The sequence below is a fragment of the Mirounga angustirostris genome, unplaced genomic scaffold (assembly GCF_029215605.1).
Source record: "Mirounga angustirostris isolate CCGP_5_RB_7025 unplaced genomic scaffold, mMirAng1.0.hap1 SCAF_2, whole genome shotgun sequence".
Lineage (NCBI taxonomy): Eukaryota > Metazoa > Chordata > Mammalia > Carnivora > Phocidae > Mirounga > Mirounga angustirostris.
Genome location: NW_026991710.1, coordinates 177,383,661 through 177,400,144, shown reverse-complemented (window position 1 = coordinate 177,400,144; position 16,484 = coordinate 177,383,661). Strand labels below are relative to the sequence as shown.

At 44.9% G+C, this 16,484-nt stretch overlaps 1 protein-coding gene across 6 annotated transcripts in view; it reads left to right on the top strand.

The window, feature by feature from the left end:
• Nucleotides 1-16,484, top strand: part of DLC1 (DLC1 Rho GTPase activating protein) — a 424,683-nt gene that overhangs the window by 398,938 nt on the left and 9,261 nt on the right. For 5 of the 6 annotated variants that reach the window (XM_045879747.3, XM_045879749.3, XM_045879751.3 and 2 more), the window contains 6 exons: nt 237-318; nt 7,840-7,903; nt 9,965-11,388; nt 11,876-12,052; nt 15,150-15,309; nt 15,430-15,628. In XM_045879747.3, coding sequence (XP_045735703.1) covers nt 237-318; nt 7,840-7,903; nt 9,965-11,388; nt 11,876-12,052; nt 15,150-15,309; nt 15,430-15,628 — 2,106 coding nt within the window. The other variant, XM_064585605.1, reaches the window with a different exon arrangement.

Sequence of the window (16,484 nt, the reverse complement as noted above, 5' to 3'; positions counted from 1 at the left end):
TGAACCACTTCTGTGACAAGAGGGATATTTGAGTGTACAGACCACTTTACATCTAAGCTCCTTGAGGACACTGATGGAATTGTCCTAAACTGCTTTATTCTCCCATAGCACTTGAAAGGAAGTAAGGTGTCCTGCGCACAATAGGTATTCAAGAAATTACTTATTTTTCCCTCTGCTGGGCTAGACTGGCAAGAATTTAGGTGTTCAATAAATGTATGTTTTTATTTTTCTTGTAGATCTTCTGTTCCCCATTGATATTTCCTTGGTCAAGAGAGAGCATGATTTTTTGGACAGAGACGCCATTGAGGCTTTATGCAGGTAAATGGAAATGTTTTGAGTGTTTTCTTTTTCTTTTTCTTTTTTTGTTTTAATGAGGTATTATCATCAAAATGGGTTTTGCTCACGTCGGTTCTACTAATTAAGTCAGGTGTTTGATTAGTGAATGGTTACGGTAATTTACTTCATTATAAATCATAGGCCTTTTAATGATAATAAGTGACATCTTGTTGTTTAGTATTGCCCTTAAATGGCACTGCCCTAGAAGGTCCTCAAATAGACCATTCCATATTCGATACCATATGATTACTGAAACAGAGAACGTTCAGATGGTCCGGAAACTTGGAACAGGGTAATGGAGTGTACAGTCCCAGCCAGATACTCTGATAACAGAGTCAAAGCTGCTGTTAGATTGAATGAAAATAACACATTGAGAGGAATAAAGGGGGGGTGGGGAGTTACGGCATGCTAGAGTCAGGAGAACCATTGTTTGAATTCCAAAGAAGCTTCTCTGAATCTCTTCAGCCTCCCCAGGTACAAAAAAGTAACAATAGGATGAAGTAAGTTTGTAAAAGAACTCAGCACAGCCTTTAAGCTACAGTGGACAGGCAGTAAATGAGCATTGATGTGAGACGTGAATAAAACTGTCAGAAATCCTTGTTCGTTGTGCTGGTGGGTCTTTCGGCTGAGGGGCAGCTGGTGGGTTTCAGTGAAGTAGAAGTGATAAAACATGTAGCAGACAATGATGAGACACTGATAATCCTCCCCAACTCTTCGTGACATGTTACTCATTTTTAAGTCATTCATGCTTCGTCATTTTCCTCAAAGTCTACAAGCTATAAAAGCTGAATTCTGGGGAAAAATTATACACAGAAAAAATCCACATATTGATTTTATATGTAAAATTGAAATGAATTTTCTTTTATTCAGTACTTATTTTAACTTGGAAGAACATCTTTAAGGTAGAATGACACTCGGTATTTATTAACTGCTTTGTAGGCACAGAAAGTAGCTCAGGGAAAGTACAGTTTTTTGCCTTTCTTATGGAATGCAGTGTCTTTTGAATCCACTAACTTAAGCAGTGATTTTAGGGAAATACAGGTAGGATCTTTAGAATCGTGTACGAAAAAGACTAGTTCTCGTTGTTGAAGAAAAAAAGAATGCCATATTAACCACAGAAACACTGTCACTTCGCAAATCCAATGGAACGGCTGCTTAGGGTTGTCCAGAGTATGGACGCATTTTCTGAAAGCATTCTAATCCCGCGTCCCTCACTGCACTGTGTAATACCAAAGCTATGTCATCGGGAACGAGAAAATGTCACTAATGCAGTTTGGGAGGGAAAAAGTCAACATCTGGAATAGAAACTACTCCAGACATTTTTTAAATGTTTTAATGCTTAGCTGTGGGGTAGAATTAATTTATTTTTCAATTCGTCATTGGTGATAACGCATATAAATGAGGTCACTCATAAAATGGATCCTAGGAAATATTTACGCACTGAGTCAGATCGCCCATTTCACACATTTTACGCCACTTAGTAAGTGGGCCATCTGAACAGCAGCAACAGCTTAGGCATTTCTGGGTCATGAAAATATCACCACAACATTGCAGCCCAAAGGGCTCATGATTAGATTCTTGAATACTTTTTTTTTTTTTAATATCAGTTTGAAACTGTGTTGCGCTCCTCTGAGCAGAAGGTCATCCTCTGCCCTTTGTGATTTCCACTGGCTCTCTGTTCTGTTCGAGAAGCCACCTCCCTTTAAAGGGAATAAATCTGTGTTTCTGGATCTTTTGTGAAAACAGCTAGACCTTCATCTGTATTTGGACTCTGCAGTGTATGCTGGTTGGGTTTCTTTTTTTCTCCGATGCAGAGAATGATGTCTCAAAGGCTAAGTGTGAGGAAGAAATGAGGTAATGGGTGTTAAAGGGCTTTGAAAATTATTAGGCCCAAAACGGAGGCCCAGATTTGAGTATGTGGAGAAAATCTTGAAGTTGGGTTTTCTCTTCAAAAAGGAAATGCTTCAGAGGTGCCTGGGTGGCTTGGTCGGTTAAGCGTCTGCCTTCGGCTCGGGTCATGGTCCCAGGATCCTAGGATCGAGCCCCGCATCGGGCTCCCTGCTCCGCGGGAAGCCTGCTTCTCCCTCTCCCTCTGCCTGCCACTCTGCCTACTTGTGCTCTCTCTCTCTCTCTGTCAAATAAATAAATAAAATCCTTAAAAAAAAAAAAAAAAGCTTCAGAATTCATAGTAATGGTCATCAACTTGTTTGTACTGGAAACACCAAGGGCTCTTATCCATGTTCACACAGACTTCCCAAGGCAAATGATTCTCCTTTTGAGAGGCCCAAACAAATGTTCTGAAGAAAATGATGGGGCATCCTCTTTTGAAATGCCCAATAGGTTCCCAGTTGTCAGCACAGTGGTGGGGGATAACCTATTTTACTGATGATGTGATATCCATCTCATTAGCTACGCTAGCCTCTTCCACATAGTCTCTCAGCCCATGGAATTTGGGGGCCAGTAAATCATGAAGCTGTGGTGTGGTTTGAAAGTTTGTGATTTGTCCAGTTCTCTCCAGACTGACAGATGTCTTGTAGACTTCCATCTTTTGCCCTGTTGAAATATTTTGAGAAGTTGATTTTAAATATAGTAAAGTGGTTACAGAAAGGTGAAAAGTTTTACTTCATAAAATATTATTAAACATTAATTTTAACATTTTTACCTTAAAGAAAACTTTTTAAAGTTTGTTTTAAATAAAATAATTCTTGGGGTCCCTGGGTGGCTTAGTCAGTTAAGCATCTGCCTTCGGCTCAGGTCATGATCCCCGGGTCCTGGGATCGAGCCCCGTGTTTGGCTCCCTGTTCAGCAGAGGCTGCTTTTCCTTCTCCCTCTGCCCCTCTCCCTGCTCATGCTCTCTCTCTCTCTCTCTCTCTCTCTCTCTCAAATAAATAAAATCTTTTAAATAAATAAATAAAATAATTCTTACATGGTTTCTCTTTCCTACCACCCCCCCACACATAAATGTTAAACTGCTCCCATGTACACATTAGTGTTCTGCTTAAAAATTTATTATAAATATTCTTTTTTTTTTTTTTTTTAAGATTTTACCCATTTATTTGACAGAGAGATAGCGAGAGAGGGAACACAAGCAGGGGGAGTGGGAGACGGAGAAGCAGGCTTCCCGCGGAGCAGGGAGCCCGAAGCGGGGTTTGATCCCAGGACCCTGGGATCATGACCTGAGCTGAAGGCAGACGCTTAACGACTGAGCCACCCAGGCGCCCCGATTATAAATATTCTTATACGGATAATATTTGCTGATCTCTTAGCAGAGTCTACTTAGGGCAGAAGCCATAGACTTAATGTTTTCTTTTTCTTTTTTTTTAAGATTTATTTATTTATTTTAGAGAGCACATGAGCAGGAGGGGCAGAGGGAGAGAGAATCTCAAGCACACTTGGCGTTGAGTGCAGAGCCTGATGTGGGGCTCAATCTCATGACCCTGAGATCACAACCTGAGCCAAAACCAAGAGTCTGATGCTTAACCAATTGTGCCACCGAGGTGCCCCCGACTTAATGTTTTCTTGAGAATTATGATAATATTATTTTAAAGTTTTTTTTTTATTTGAGAGAGAGAGAGAGAGAGCACACGAGCCGGGGGTAGGGGCAAAGGGAGAGGGAGAAGCAGACTCCCTGCTGAGCAGGAGCCCGAAGTGGGGTTCAGTCCCAGGACCCCAAGATCATGACCTAAGCCAAACGCAGACACTTAACCAACTGAGCCACCCAGGTGCCCCTCATGGTAATAGTACCTTAATACAAAGTTTAGTAGTGACCAAAAGTTACAGTTTGAAACTACTGCATTTTTGGGATTTGGATTGCTCACCAACATTCTTGCACTTACACTTGTAAGGGATTTTTGTATTTGTTTCCTTTGAGAGGTTGGCTTTTGTCCCAGTCTCGCTAGTTTTGCTGTATAATCGAACCCCAGTGATAAGGCCAAGATCATGAGAGGGTCACATTCAGTATTAATAGGGGGGAGTGGTTTGCTTGCCTTGAAGCATATACAGTAATAATGCAAACTGCGACCTACTATTAGAACACCTATTCTGAAGTGATCTCTGTCTCTGAGCACCTGGCTGGCTCAGTCAGAAGAGTATGCAACTCTTGATCTTGGGGTCATGAGTTCGAGCCCCACGCTGGGTGTATAGATCACTGAGATGATCTTGTCTCTCTAGCTTCTGAAAAATGTTCCATATCACTGTTTTCCTTTGGAGTTAACAACTGACTCCTATCAACACACCAAAGAATTATGTAAATAAGGTGATAATCATATCATGATAAGTACATATCCCAGCTATCATCGTCAGTCTCCACTTTGTTGTAAAACAGTCCTTGAATGCCTAACCAATGTCAAGCAGCCTGCCACATAGTGGATTTCAACTTTGTTACTATTTCTGTTCTGTTAAAAGGAAGTACATTTTTTAAATTTTTTATTGTTATGTTAATCATCATACATTACATCATTAGTTTTTAATGTAGTGTTCCATGATTCACTGTGCATAACACCCAGTGCTCCATGCAGAACATGCCCTCTTTAATACCCATCACCAGGCTAACCCATCCCCCCACCCCCCTCCCCTCTAGAACCCTCAGTTTGTTTTTCAGAGTCCATCGTCTCTCATGGTTCGTCTTCTCCTCCGATTTCCCCCCCTTCATTCTTCCCCTCCTGCTATCTTCTTCTTTTTTTTTTTCTTAACATATATTGCATTATTTGTTTCAGAGGTACAGACATGTGATTCAACAGTCTTGCACAATTCACAGCACTCACCATAGCACATACCCTCCCCAGTGTCTATCACGCCACCACCCTAAAGCAATTGCACTAATTCCAAGAAAGTATCTTTTAAGAATTGGAACAATTTTTATTTGTCAGGTCTTACTTGGAAAATAGTTCCCTTTTCTTTTCTCACATGTGTCTTGTACTTGTCCCTGTTTTAATTTTGAATACAAGGGCCCCAAACCCCCCTGCTTTGCTTTTATCAGGGTGCTTGCAGCTTCCTGCCGCAAAACTCAGGAGCCTTTGATGGCCCACCTTGTACTCCCTCCCCCTTCAGAGCAGGGTACAAGTTGCCCAGCAGATAAGACTGACACATTCCTGTGGAGCTGGGCCCTGTGAGGGCCCAGGGGGGTTGGAGGGACCACGCCTTCCGGACAGATGGTGCGGGATACCAGTTGCCACTCATTTGGGGAATCATACTTCAGGTATAAGCTGCTCCTGTGTATTAGCATCATTAAGATTGATTTTGGAAGGGTGCCTGGGTGGCTCAGATGGTTAAGCGTCTGCCTTCGGCTCAGGTCATGATCCCAGGGTCCCGGGATCGAGTCCTGCATCGGGCTCCCTGCTCCGCGGGGAGCCTGCTTCTCCCTCTGCCTCTCTCTCTCTCTGTCTGTCATGAATAAATAAATAAAATCTTTAAAAAAAAAAAAAAGATTGATTTTGGAAAAGAATACAGGATATACTGTTTTTGAATGTCAGAGCCGCCATGTTTTACTTTTGTGGCAATTCGTCACCTCTCCAAACCCCCATGTCCTCATCTATAAAAGGAAAACAGTAGTGTCTGTGCCATAGGGTTCTTGTGAGAAGCAAGATGAAATAACACCTCTGTGGTGCGGGGCATGGCGCCTGACCCGGAGCGAGCCCCCTTCCATCTAGCTCTAACTGTTTTGTGTCAGTGTGGTCCCTCTCCAGGTAGCTAAGGTCTCACCAGTGGGCATTCTTTGGAGGTCCTGGGAACAAATGAATCTTACAGAAACCCCAAGAAATGACTTCTTGGCTTCAAAATTGAACTGCCATTAGCTTGCTGCTACCAACATAAAAAAGATAATGTTGACCTTTATAAAACTAGCCTCCAGGGTCTTTTTTGTTTGACTCAAATCTAGAATTTGTGAAGTGAGCCCCTCCCCCGCCGCCAGAGGCTTCCATGCCTAGTAAACCTGGTTATAAACACCACTCAACCATTAAAGCCCAAATGAAGTCAAGTGGGTATTTGATTACAGGTTTGATTAATGAAACCCAGACGTAAGACTAACTGTAACCATTCCGGATTCTTTAAATCTTGAAAACGTTTGAGAACTCGAAACACTGTGGATCTAAGTCATTTAAGTAATGCATGCCCCTTTAGGGAGGGACCTAATATCCACTCATTTCAAAGTTTGGGCTTTTTCTTAGTTACTTGTTTTCTTTCCCTCCCCATCAACAGAATTTTTCTGAACACAGGCAACATAGGCGTTCTGAGTTATCTTTGTTTATTCTATAAACAGGCTACCACGTAATCTATAAAATCAAAGGCAGTCTTATCAGCAGGCAAAAATACTTTCTATCCTTGTGCATCAAGTTGTTAGACGAGTTGCAAGAACAGAATCCCAAAGATAAAGCCTAGAAGCAGTCTCCTGGTCAGTTTGAATTTGTGTGAATCAAATGCTCTTACCCTATGAAAAAGGAAGAATTGCAATTGTAGGAAAAACTGGAAAGCTGAGCGTGGAAGACAGCAGATATGCCGAAGGTTTATGTGAGGAAGACCAAGTGCTGGTCATCTAGAAGCTGTTAGAGGGGGCTGTCATTCACACTTCTACAATACCGTGTGTTTCTGAGTATGGGATGGTCTTCTCTTTCCAGCTATTTCATTATTTCCTGATGAGGACTTTTATTTTGGGGTTGTTTTTTTTTCCTGTGTTTTTTTTTTATTGCATTTTCAACAAACCGAAATTATTTCCATAATTATAAATTGACATTACTCCTTGGCAGGGGTAAAAAAGTGTTTAAGGTAAAAATATCACTCTTGTTCCGAAGAAGAATCTGATTCAAGTGCTGATTCTTGAGCTCTGTTGTAACCCTTGAAGCTGCTGTATGAGAAATTTTTCAGTAATCATTTCCACTATAGCTATGACTGTTCCAAACATTATCCTGTCCCATACAGGAAGTTGTAAAAAGAACTGGATATTAAAGAGGCTCCAATTTCTATTCTGTATAAGAACTCGCTAAATTTTTGAACAGAGTGTCTAAGATTATTATGTCTAAAAGCTGGCTTATTTTTCTGTTTGAATTTTGTTTTGAGATAGAATATACCATTTATTTTTATTTACCGAGAACACTGCTTGGTTCCTTGTTGCTGTTGCTATTTCTGTGAGAGGGGACATCACTGGCTCTTACTTCTTGGCACTATGAGGAGCTACCTAATGGATCAACCTAGGGACTCTTGGAAGAATAAATTTCCTCACTGAGAGTTGTTTGTCCTGTGAAGAATAAGAAGCACCTGATAGTACCCTAGCAATGTGTCCTTTTACTATAAAATAGTAATACTCAATCTAAATGACGAAGTTTAAGAAATGTCAAGGTATTTTTAAACTATTCACTTTGTAAAGAAGTTTCTGACACTGTTCTAAATTATCGAATAATATTTTATAGAATAAAGAAACTCATTACACATGTCACCTGTTTGGAAAAAAAAATACGTATCTACCTATCAGTGGTTTCCTATCTTTGCTAATACTATTTCTTTGCCCTGTAGGCGTCTAAATACTTTAAACAAGTGTGCGGTGATGAAGCTGGAAATTAGTCCTCATCGGAAGAGAGTGAGTATATAAAATGTGTAATAGGATGGGAGGAAAGGAGGCAGACCAAAAACTGGATTATGTGTTTTGTAAGAGGTTTTGTCTCTCAAATTCTTATTACTTCCTTGTTCCAAAAATCTACATTTTTAATGTTACAATCCAGTCAGGTTTACCAAAGATCAAGTAGCCTTATGTAACCGAAACCAGTAGTTGCAGCTAGCCAATAAATTGACGTTTTCCCACTATTTTTTTTTTAATTGAGATAAAAGTGATACATAATACTAGTTTCAGGTATACAACATAGTGATTCAATATGTATGTATCTTACAATGTGATCACCACAATAAGTCTCGTTAACATCCATCACTACACAGTTATAACATTTTTTTTTGTTGTGATGAGAATTTTTAAGATCTTCCTTAGCAATTTTCAAATACACAGTGCAGTATTATGAATTATAGTCACCATGCTGTACATCACATCCCCAAAACTTACTTTATAACTGGAAGTTTGTACCTTTTGACCCCTGCCTCTGGCAACCACCAGTCTGGTCTCTGTATCTATGAAGGTTTTTTTCCAACTGTTTTTGATTGGAACAAATCATCTATTATTTTGCCTTGTTAACTCAATGCCTACTACAGATTAAAGGAATGAGGCTTAGGCAATCCCAGTGAATCCTCCATTATTCCCTTCAGAAATTAAAGCTAAAGTTCTTTGGGGACTCTCTCCCCACACTTAACAGTAACCGTGTTTCAGAGCTGCTGCAGGGATGGAAGAGAAGGCTGGCTTGTGGGGTACTGAAGAATAATGAGAGACCGGAGGGAGGAAAAGAGCTGGGGGAGACGGAGGGAAGGGCAGGAAATCCCACACATTCTAGTCAAATGGTGGTATGTAACTTCTGTGTATGAAATGTGAGGACCTTTTATGAGATCTTAGGAGAAGAGGTGGGTGTAGTCCTGGGAGTGATTGTCACAAATTAGAGTAAACAGGAATAAGTTTGGTCAAAGAACATATTTCTGACTGTTCAGAGTACAAATTTTAATTATCCTAGAGTCCCTGACTTGCAGCAAGCTGCCTCCATGGGGGGAGTTAAACCTTTTAAACAAATGAACTGGAACCTCAGCACCCACTGAGCTGTGGAGAGGAGTCTCCAAGTCAGCTTTAATGCTCTCTACTCATTGTCCTGTGACACGTGGGTCATGTGATATTTTCCACACCAGTGGGAAAGACCTGCATCAGACTGAATGGTGCCTTTTGATATCCCGCCTAGAAGGCTCAGATGCAGTAGTTTGTGACGCGGCATAACCCTGAGTCCTGCCCATAAATCAAGCAAGGTCAGCAAAGATGTTACTTCACGTTTTTGAATGTTCCACGCTGTCAGGACTGGGTATTTGTGAAGCCTTGTTAAATGGCCTGGAGCATGTCTGAGGTTGAAACTTCACAGGACACGTGTGGCATTAGCTCCCCACCCCGTGTCTGGTGGGGGAGGGGCTGAAAAAGAACAGGTAAGAAGCAGAAAAGTATCGGACTGAAAAATTGTGGGGGCTTATTACCTGGCTTGGTGTCTCCATTGGTCTGTTAGGAGATGTTGTACACTTTTAGGGTGGCTACAGATTTCAGTTACCATTCTTCTTAGGATTTGAAAACTACCTTTTTTAATGGCAAAAGAGAATATAAACACATGCTATCAACAGGCAGCAAAACTGGAGGCAGACCAGAGGGAGTCCTACCCGTTGCCGACTCCAGTTCAAAATATTTTGCATGCCTGGAATTTTCACAGATCTCAAGAGGTTTCCTCTGTGAGCAATTAAAGAACAGCCTATAGATCCAAGAGTTTCTACCAAATAACCCTTATTTAGCCTGAAACACTCGGTCAGGCTTCTTCCTGTTGAAGTCCTGAGGTGTACATCTTTGTAATGTAAAGAACAGTAATAAAATCGTCGTCATCAAATCAAATAATCATACAGGACGCAATAGAGACATAAAGGGGGAATTGACGCCGATGGCGTATCATGAGCTCGCGTCCTGCTCCCTGCTGTCCGCCCGGTCCCAGTGACGAATGCCTCCATTGTGTCCTTGCAGAGTGAGGATTCGGACGAGGACGAGCCTTGTGCAATCAGCGGCAAATGGACTTTCCAGAGGGACAGCAAGAGGTGGTCCCGGCTGGAAGAGTTTGATGTCTTCTCCTCCAAGCAGGACCCAGCCCCCGGGGCCGCCGCCGACACCCCCCTGAGGAACGCGGCGAGCCACGAGAGCATGCTGACGGAGCTCAGCGAGCGCCAGGAGGTGGCTTCGGTCCTCAGCCTCAGCAGCACGGGCAGCCTCCCCGTGCACGCGCCCCACGCCGGGGACGCGGCGACGCCCCGGACCAGCTCGGTCCTCAGCGTCTGCTCCTCCGGCAACTTCGTGGGCAACGATGACTCGTTCTGCAGCCTGCCGTCTCCCAAGGAACTGTCGGGCTTCGGCTTCAGCCTGAAGGGCCCCGAGAAGAACGCCAAGTCCAAGACGCGCAGCCTGCTGAAGCGCATGGAGAGCCTGAAGCTCAAGGGCTCGCACCACGGCAAGCACAAGGCGCCGTCCAAGCTGGGGCTGATCATCAGCGGGCCCATCCTGCGGGAGGGGCTGGACGAGGAGAAGCTGAAGCAGCTGAACTGCGTGGAGATCTCCGCGCTCAACGGCAACCACATCAACGTGCCGGCCGTGCGCCAGCGGAGCGTCTCCAACTCCACGCAGACCAGCAGCAGCAGTAGCCAGTCGGAGACCAGCAGCGCCGTGAGCACGCCCAGCCCGGTCACCAGGACCCGGAGCCTCAGCGCCTGCAACAAGCGGGTGGGCATGTACCTGGAGGGCTTTGATCCGTTCAGTCAGTCCACGCTCAGCAGCGTTACGGAACAGAACTTCAAGAACCGCGAGAGCTACCGGGAGGACGCCGTGTTCTACATCCCGGAAGATCATAAGCCTGGCACTTTCCCCAAGGCCCTCTCCAACGGCAGTTTCTCTCCCTCAGGGAATAACAGCTCCGTGAACTGGAGGACTGGGAGCTTCCACGGGCCCGGCCACATCAGCCTGCGGAGGGAAAACAGCAGCGACAGCCCCAAGGAGCTTAAGAGACGCAATTCCTCCAGCTCCATGAGCAGCCGCCTGAGTGTCTATGACAACGTGCCGGGCTCCATCCTCTATTCCAGTTCAGGGGACCTGGCCGACCTGGAGAACGAGGACATCTTCCCCGAGCTGGATGACATCCTCTACCATGTGAAGGGGATGCAGAGGATCGTCAACCAGTGGTCGGAGAAGTTTTCGGATGAGGGAGACTCTGACTCAGCCCTGGACTCGGTCTCTCCGTGCCCGAGCTCCCCCAAACAGATACACCTGGATGTGGACAACGACCGAGCCACGCCCAGTGACCTGGACAGTACGGGCAACTCCCTGAATGAACCCGAAGAGCCCTCGGACATCCCGGAAAGGAGGGATTCTGGGGTTGGGGCCTCCCTGACCAGGTCCAATAGGTGAGAGCCTTGCTTCCCTCCAGAGATGGGGGAGGGGAGGCCCGGGAAGGGGCTGCTTCCGCTCTCGTGGGGGCGGGGAGGGGGGGGGGATAGGGTCCGGGGTGGCATTCGTAGCCGCCCCTTGTGGGCTCCCAAGAAAAGTGACAGACCAGGAGCTCCTGACATCCAAAACGCACGGACACTGTTCAGCGGGTCCGGAGTTTCGGTTCGGGAAGAGGGAGTAAGTCTTGGGGGTGATTGGGGGGTGATGGTTGTACAACAGCGAGAAGGTATTTAAGGCCTGTGAGCTGTACACTTAGCAGTGGTTAAGATGGTCCTTTATGTCATGTGTATATTACCTCAGCGGGGGAAGGAAAAGAATGGGATGGAAGTTGAGTCCTCTCCGTTCCTGAGATAAGACACCCTGCAGGGCGCAGCCCCTGCTGATTTCGCGTCTACCTGTTAGAGAGCCCTTGTACTCACTCCCTCCCCCGCTCTTCTCCCACAGGCACAGGCTGAGATGGCACAGTTTCCAGAGCTCCCATCGGCCGAGCTTAAATTCTGTGTCACTGCAGATTAACTGCCAGTCGGTGGCCCAGATGAACCTGCTGCAGAAATACTCGCTCCTAAAGTTAACCGCCCTGCTGGAGAAATACACACCTTCTAATAAGCATGGCTTTAGCTGGTAAGGGTTGAGGGTGCTCAGTAAACTAATTGGAAGCGTTTTTGGTCAGCTCCTTGAAGCTGTCCCAACACTGAGTATGTTGCAGTTCTATCCTTTATTAATACCTTTAGACTATCATCCTAGTGTAATCTTTGCATTCTTGAGGCCGTGTTTGATACTGCTCAAGCCAGTCTCTCTTTAGGGAATAAGCGGCGGGATTGCTTGAGTGAGTTTCAGCTCTCAGGTTGACAAATCGCCTGTTCTTGGGGTGAGACTGCACTGCTGCTCCATCACACTGGACAGGTGCCTCCTTCCCGGTGTCAGGCAGAGCCCACCAGGGGCGTGTGGGTGGCTCAGTCGCTTTAGCATCCGACTCTTGATTTCGGCTCAGGTCATGATCTCAGGGTTGTGAGATCCAGCCCCACGTCCGTCTCTGCCATCAGCAGGGAGTCTGCTTGAGGATTCTCTCTCTCTCTCTCCCTCTGCCCCCCCCAAAATCAATAAATCTTAAGAAAAAGAAATAGCCCCCCATAGGTAAATATGTGCATAGTATCAGATCATACTTAGGGAAAGAAGGAAAGAAAAATTTTGTTCGTATCATAGGATGTTGAGACCAACTTTGAAATGTTTGACGTACAGCACCTGGCCTTATAACCCTTTTCGTGTATGTTTTTAGAAATCATTTCTGGGGGCGCCTGGGTGGCTCAGTTGGTTAAGCGACTGCCTTCGGCTCAGGTCATGATCCTGGAGTCCCCGGATCGAGTCCCGCATCAGGCTCCCTGCTCGGCGGGGAGTCTGCTTCTCCCTCTGACCCTCCCCCCTCTCATGTGCTCTCTCTCATTCTCTCTCTCAAATAAATAAATAAAATCTTAAAAAAAAAAAAAAGAAATCATTTCTGATGTAAATATTTGAAGCATCGCTCAAAAATCTACCTGTGCTAAAAAATTCAGGTTATGTTTTTTTCTAAAAGAGACTCTTGAACAGTGAATAACAAACACAAAGAATTCACTGCTCTAAGATATTACAGGCTAAAATATACGTGAAGGCAAAATTCATCGGAGAACTGTTCGTAATTGCTTTCAAGAATACAGCCCTTGGCGTGTGCAACGTGAGCTGGAGACTGTCAGGCTGCATGGGTCATGGATGGGACCTAATGCGTGCAATACCTTAATTTCTCTGCTGTCGGTGCAGAGACCTACCTCCGGATTGACATCCAAGTGCATTTCACTGTGTCAGCTGGGTATCCTTAAGCCTTTTCAGTCATCTGAGTGTTTATCATCGCAGTTGCACAACCTCTGCTTTTTATAAAAACAGAGAAGCAGCCCATTTCCCTTAGCAGCGACCAGAGGGGCCCGGGAGAGTCGGCAAAGCAGCGTAAGGGTCCCTCCTCTCCCCAGGTCCTCCTCTCCTCAGGACTCGTAGTGAGTTTAACTTCAGCATCAAAGCACCTCCCGTTCAAAGGCTGTTATTATGTGAGCCTTGCTAAATACAGAAGTTGTTTGTTCTGAATGACAGAAATAAGTATTGACCGGTTTATCCCCACATGCTTCAGATTCTCGGTGGAGATCGTAATGTGTTCTTTGCACATTCCGCCGCTGGGCTTTTCTCCCCCCGACAACACGAGTATTATACACACTTATGGCCACGATACCATATACTTAACTGTATGGAAATACAAATTTGGCTCTGCGCTTTCGTTTTACCTTTCGTAGGGCTATAAACAGTAACGTGTTGTGGCTGCTGGGAAGCCCTCAGAAGTCAAAGCAGCCTGTCTTCTGCAGTGTTCCTTGGTGCTTAGAGCCCTGTTTTCCCTGCTGGCTATTTAAAAGTACATATTTTACATTCTCGTTTCTGAGTTGCCCACCCCCTTCCCACCAAACCCTCAAGAATCTGAAAGTCCGTAATACTTCTTGAGCTCTGGTCAGTTTTTCCAGTGAGTCAAAACCAAATGTAAAAGCCTCGCATTGTGGGATCCATGGAATAAGGAGAAATTCTGCACAAAGTTCTTTTCCTGTTCGGCCTTGCCCTTTCTTGTCCCGTTTAGAGAGGTCACTTTTAGAGCTGAAGTTTCTGCTTGACAGCATTAAATGCGTGACATCGGTTTCCTGCTGTTCCGTGTACTGCTGGGGCTGGACCTGGTTTTAGGACTCCGGGGAGCCTGGCGTGTAGGCTCACAAAACCTTCATTGTTCTTTTTCATCTTCCTTTAGAAACCTGAAGATGTACTCTCCGGGGTCATGAGCAGGAGGATTTATTTTGACTTCCAGTCATTAGCTGGGCCCCCATTGTTGCGCTCTGGAGTTGGTTCTCATTATGTTGGACCAACACCACGTATTTGCTCTTTTCTCATCCAGCATTATATGATCCTTTTATACCTTAAATGCTTTGAAACTCATCAGAAACTTAGAAATGATTCTTGTCCATTTACAGGACAAACGGGAACATGTTTTTCAAATTTTGTAGTGAAGCGCCTCATTCAGGTCTTGAATGTTTTCTGTTTCTTATTCCTTCCTGTGCTGCCATTTTGTAAGGAAGCCCATCGGCTCCCTTAAGAATATAGACCCAGGGGTGCCTGGGTGGCTCAGTCACTGAGCAGCTGCCTTCGGCTCAGGTCATGATCCCGTGGTCCTGGGATCGAGCCCCTCATCGGGCTCCCTGCTCAGTGGGAAGCCTGCTTCTCCTCTCCCACTCCCCCTGCTTGTGTTCCCTCTCTCACTGTCTCTCTCTGTCAAATAAATAAATAAAATCTTAAAAAAAAAAAAAAAGAATATAGACCCAGTTCTCAGAGTTAATAGTGGAAGGAGAATCCCCAACAGAGAAAATATTCCTGGGTCTCATAGCCCCCAACTCTTAGAAGATCCAGAATAGTCCTGTCCCACAGAACTGGCTGTGACAGTGCAGATGTTCTATATTTGTTCATCTGGTAGCTCCTGGCCACAGATGGCTCGTGAGCACCTGAACTGTGGCTAATACGACTGAGGAACTAAATCTGTAATTTTATTTAAATAGCCACCTTATTAGCACAGCTCTAAAGCCCACAGGGTTTACCTGCAAAGATGGGTAAGAGTATACAGACAAATAAACCTCTCTCCCCACCTCTACTACTGTTCTTTAAATAGGGCTGTGCCCAAGTTCATGAAAAGGATCAAGGTCCCAGACTACAAGGACCGGAATGTGTTCGGGGTCCCTCTGACGGTCAATGTGCAGCGCACGGGACAGCCCCTGCCCCAGAGCATCCAGCAGGCCATGCGCTACCTCCGCAACCACTGTTTGGATCAGGTGAGGACCGCTGTGCGCAGGTCCCGTGGAATCATGGGGCCTCGGGCTCAAGCTTCCTTTTATGATTCTGTAGTGGAAATATTGCTTCTATCCTGACATGTCATGTTTTTCTTCCAACAGGTGGGGCTTTTCAGAAAATCCGGTGTCAAATCCCGGATCCAGGCTCTGCGCCAGATGAATGAAAGTGCCATAGATTGCGTCAGCTATGAGGGGCAGTCTGCTTATGATGTGGCAGACATGCTCAAGCAGTATTTTCGAGACCTTCCTGAGCCGCTAATGACGAACAAGCTCTCAGAAACCTTTCTACAGATCTATCAGTGTAAGTGTTCTTTGATTTCCACATTGTTGGCCTTGGGGAAAAGTGGGACCGGCTGAAACCCGTGGCTTCCTGTCATGCCTTTCTCTGGAACCCACACGATGACCTCTTGGAAGTATGTGTCATCTGTTTCTTCCTTTTCTCCTTGTTTGTGGAGCAGGTTTCTGTATACCTATTGAATAATGCAAAAATAAATTTCCCTTATCATCATTCTCTCAATATAGGAGCAGTTACACATTCTTACATTCTTCTGGGGGAGGTTGAGGCAGAGGGAGAGAGAAAGAGAGAAACTTAAGGAGGTTCCACGCCAAGCACGGAGCCCGATGCTGGGCTCAATCTCACGACCCTGAGATCATGGCCTGAGCCGAAATCAAGAGTCAGACTCTTAACCCACTGAGCCACCCAGGTGCTCCCCACATTCTTACATGCTGATCCAGGAGCTCACCTTTTCATTCGCTTCTAGAACAGTGTTATCTAAGATGCTTCTAGAAGAGCAGGTACCAAGATATTTCTGTTGATGTGCAGCTCTCTAGCAGGGCCTGTTGGGTTTAAAACTTCACAGGTGTCTGTGTGTTTTATCTTGCTGTAAAATGAATAAATAATCTTTTTCTGTTATTCATCTCAGCTTCTGCCAGAAATACTTGGGAAAACAATACCCATGCCCTTCTCACTTTTAAGTAAAGCTTAAAGCAAACAGTTGTCTAAATTAATGATCAAGATCAGGATTATAGCATTTACAGCCCCGTGTTTTTCTTGGCTCAATGTGGTGTTACAGCAATGTAATATAAAAGCAGCTTCTTTCTTCGTGCTCGAATTGTCTTTAAACCAGTGCATTGGACTTTATTTTATGAGAAATGGA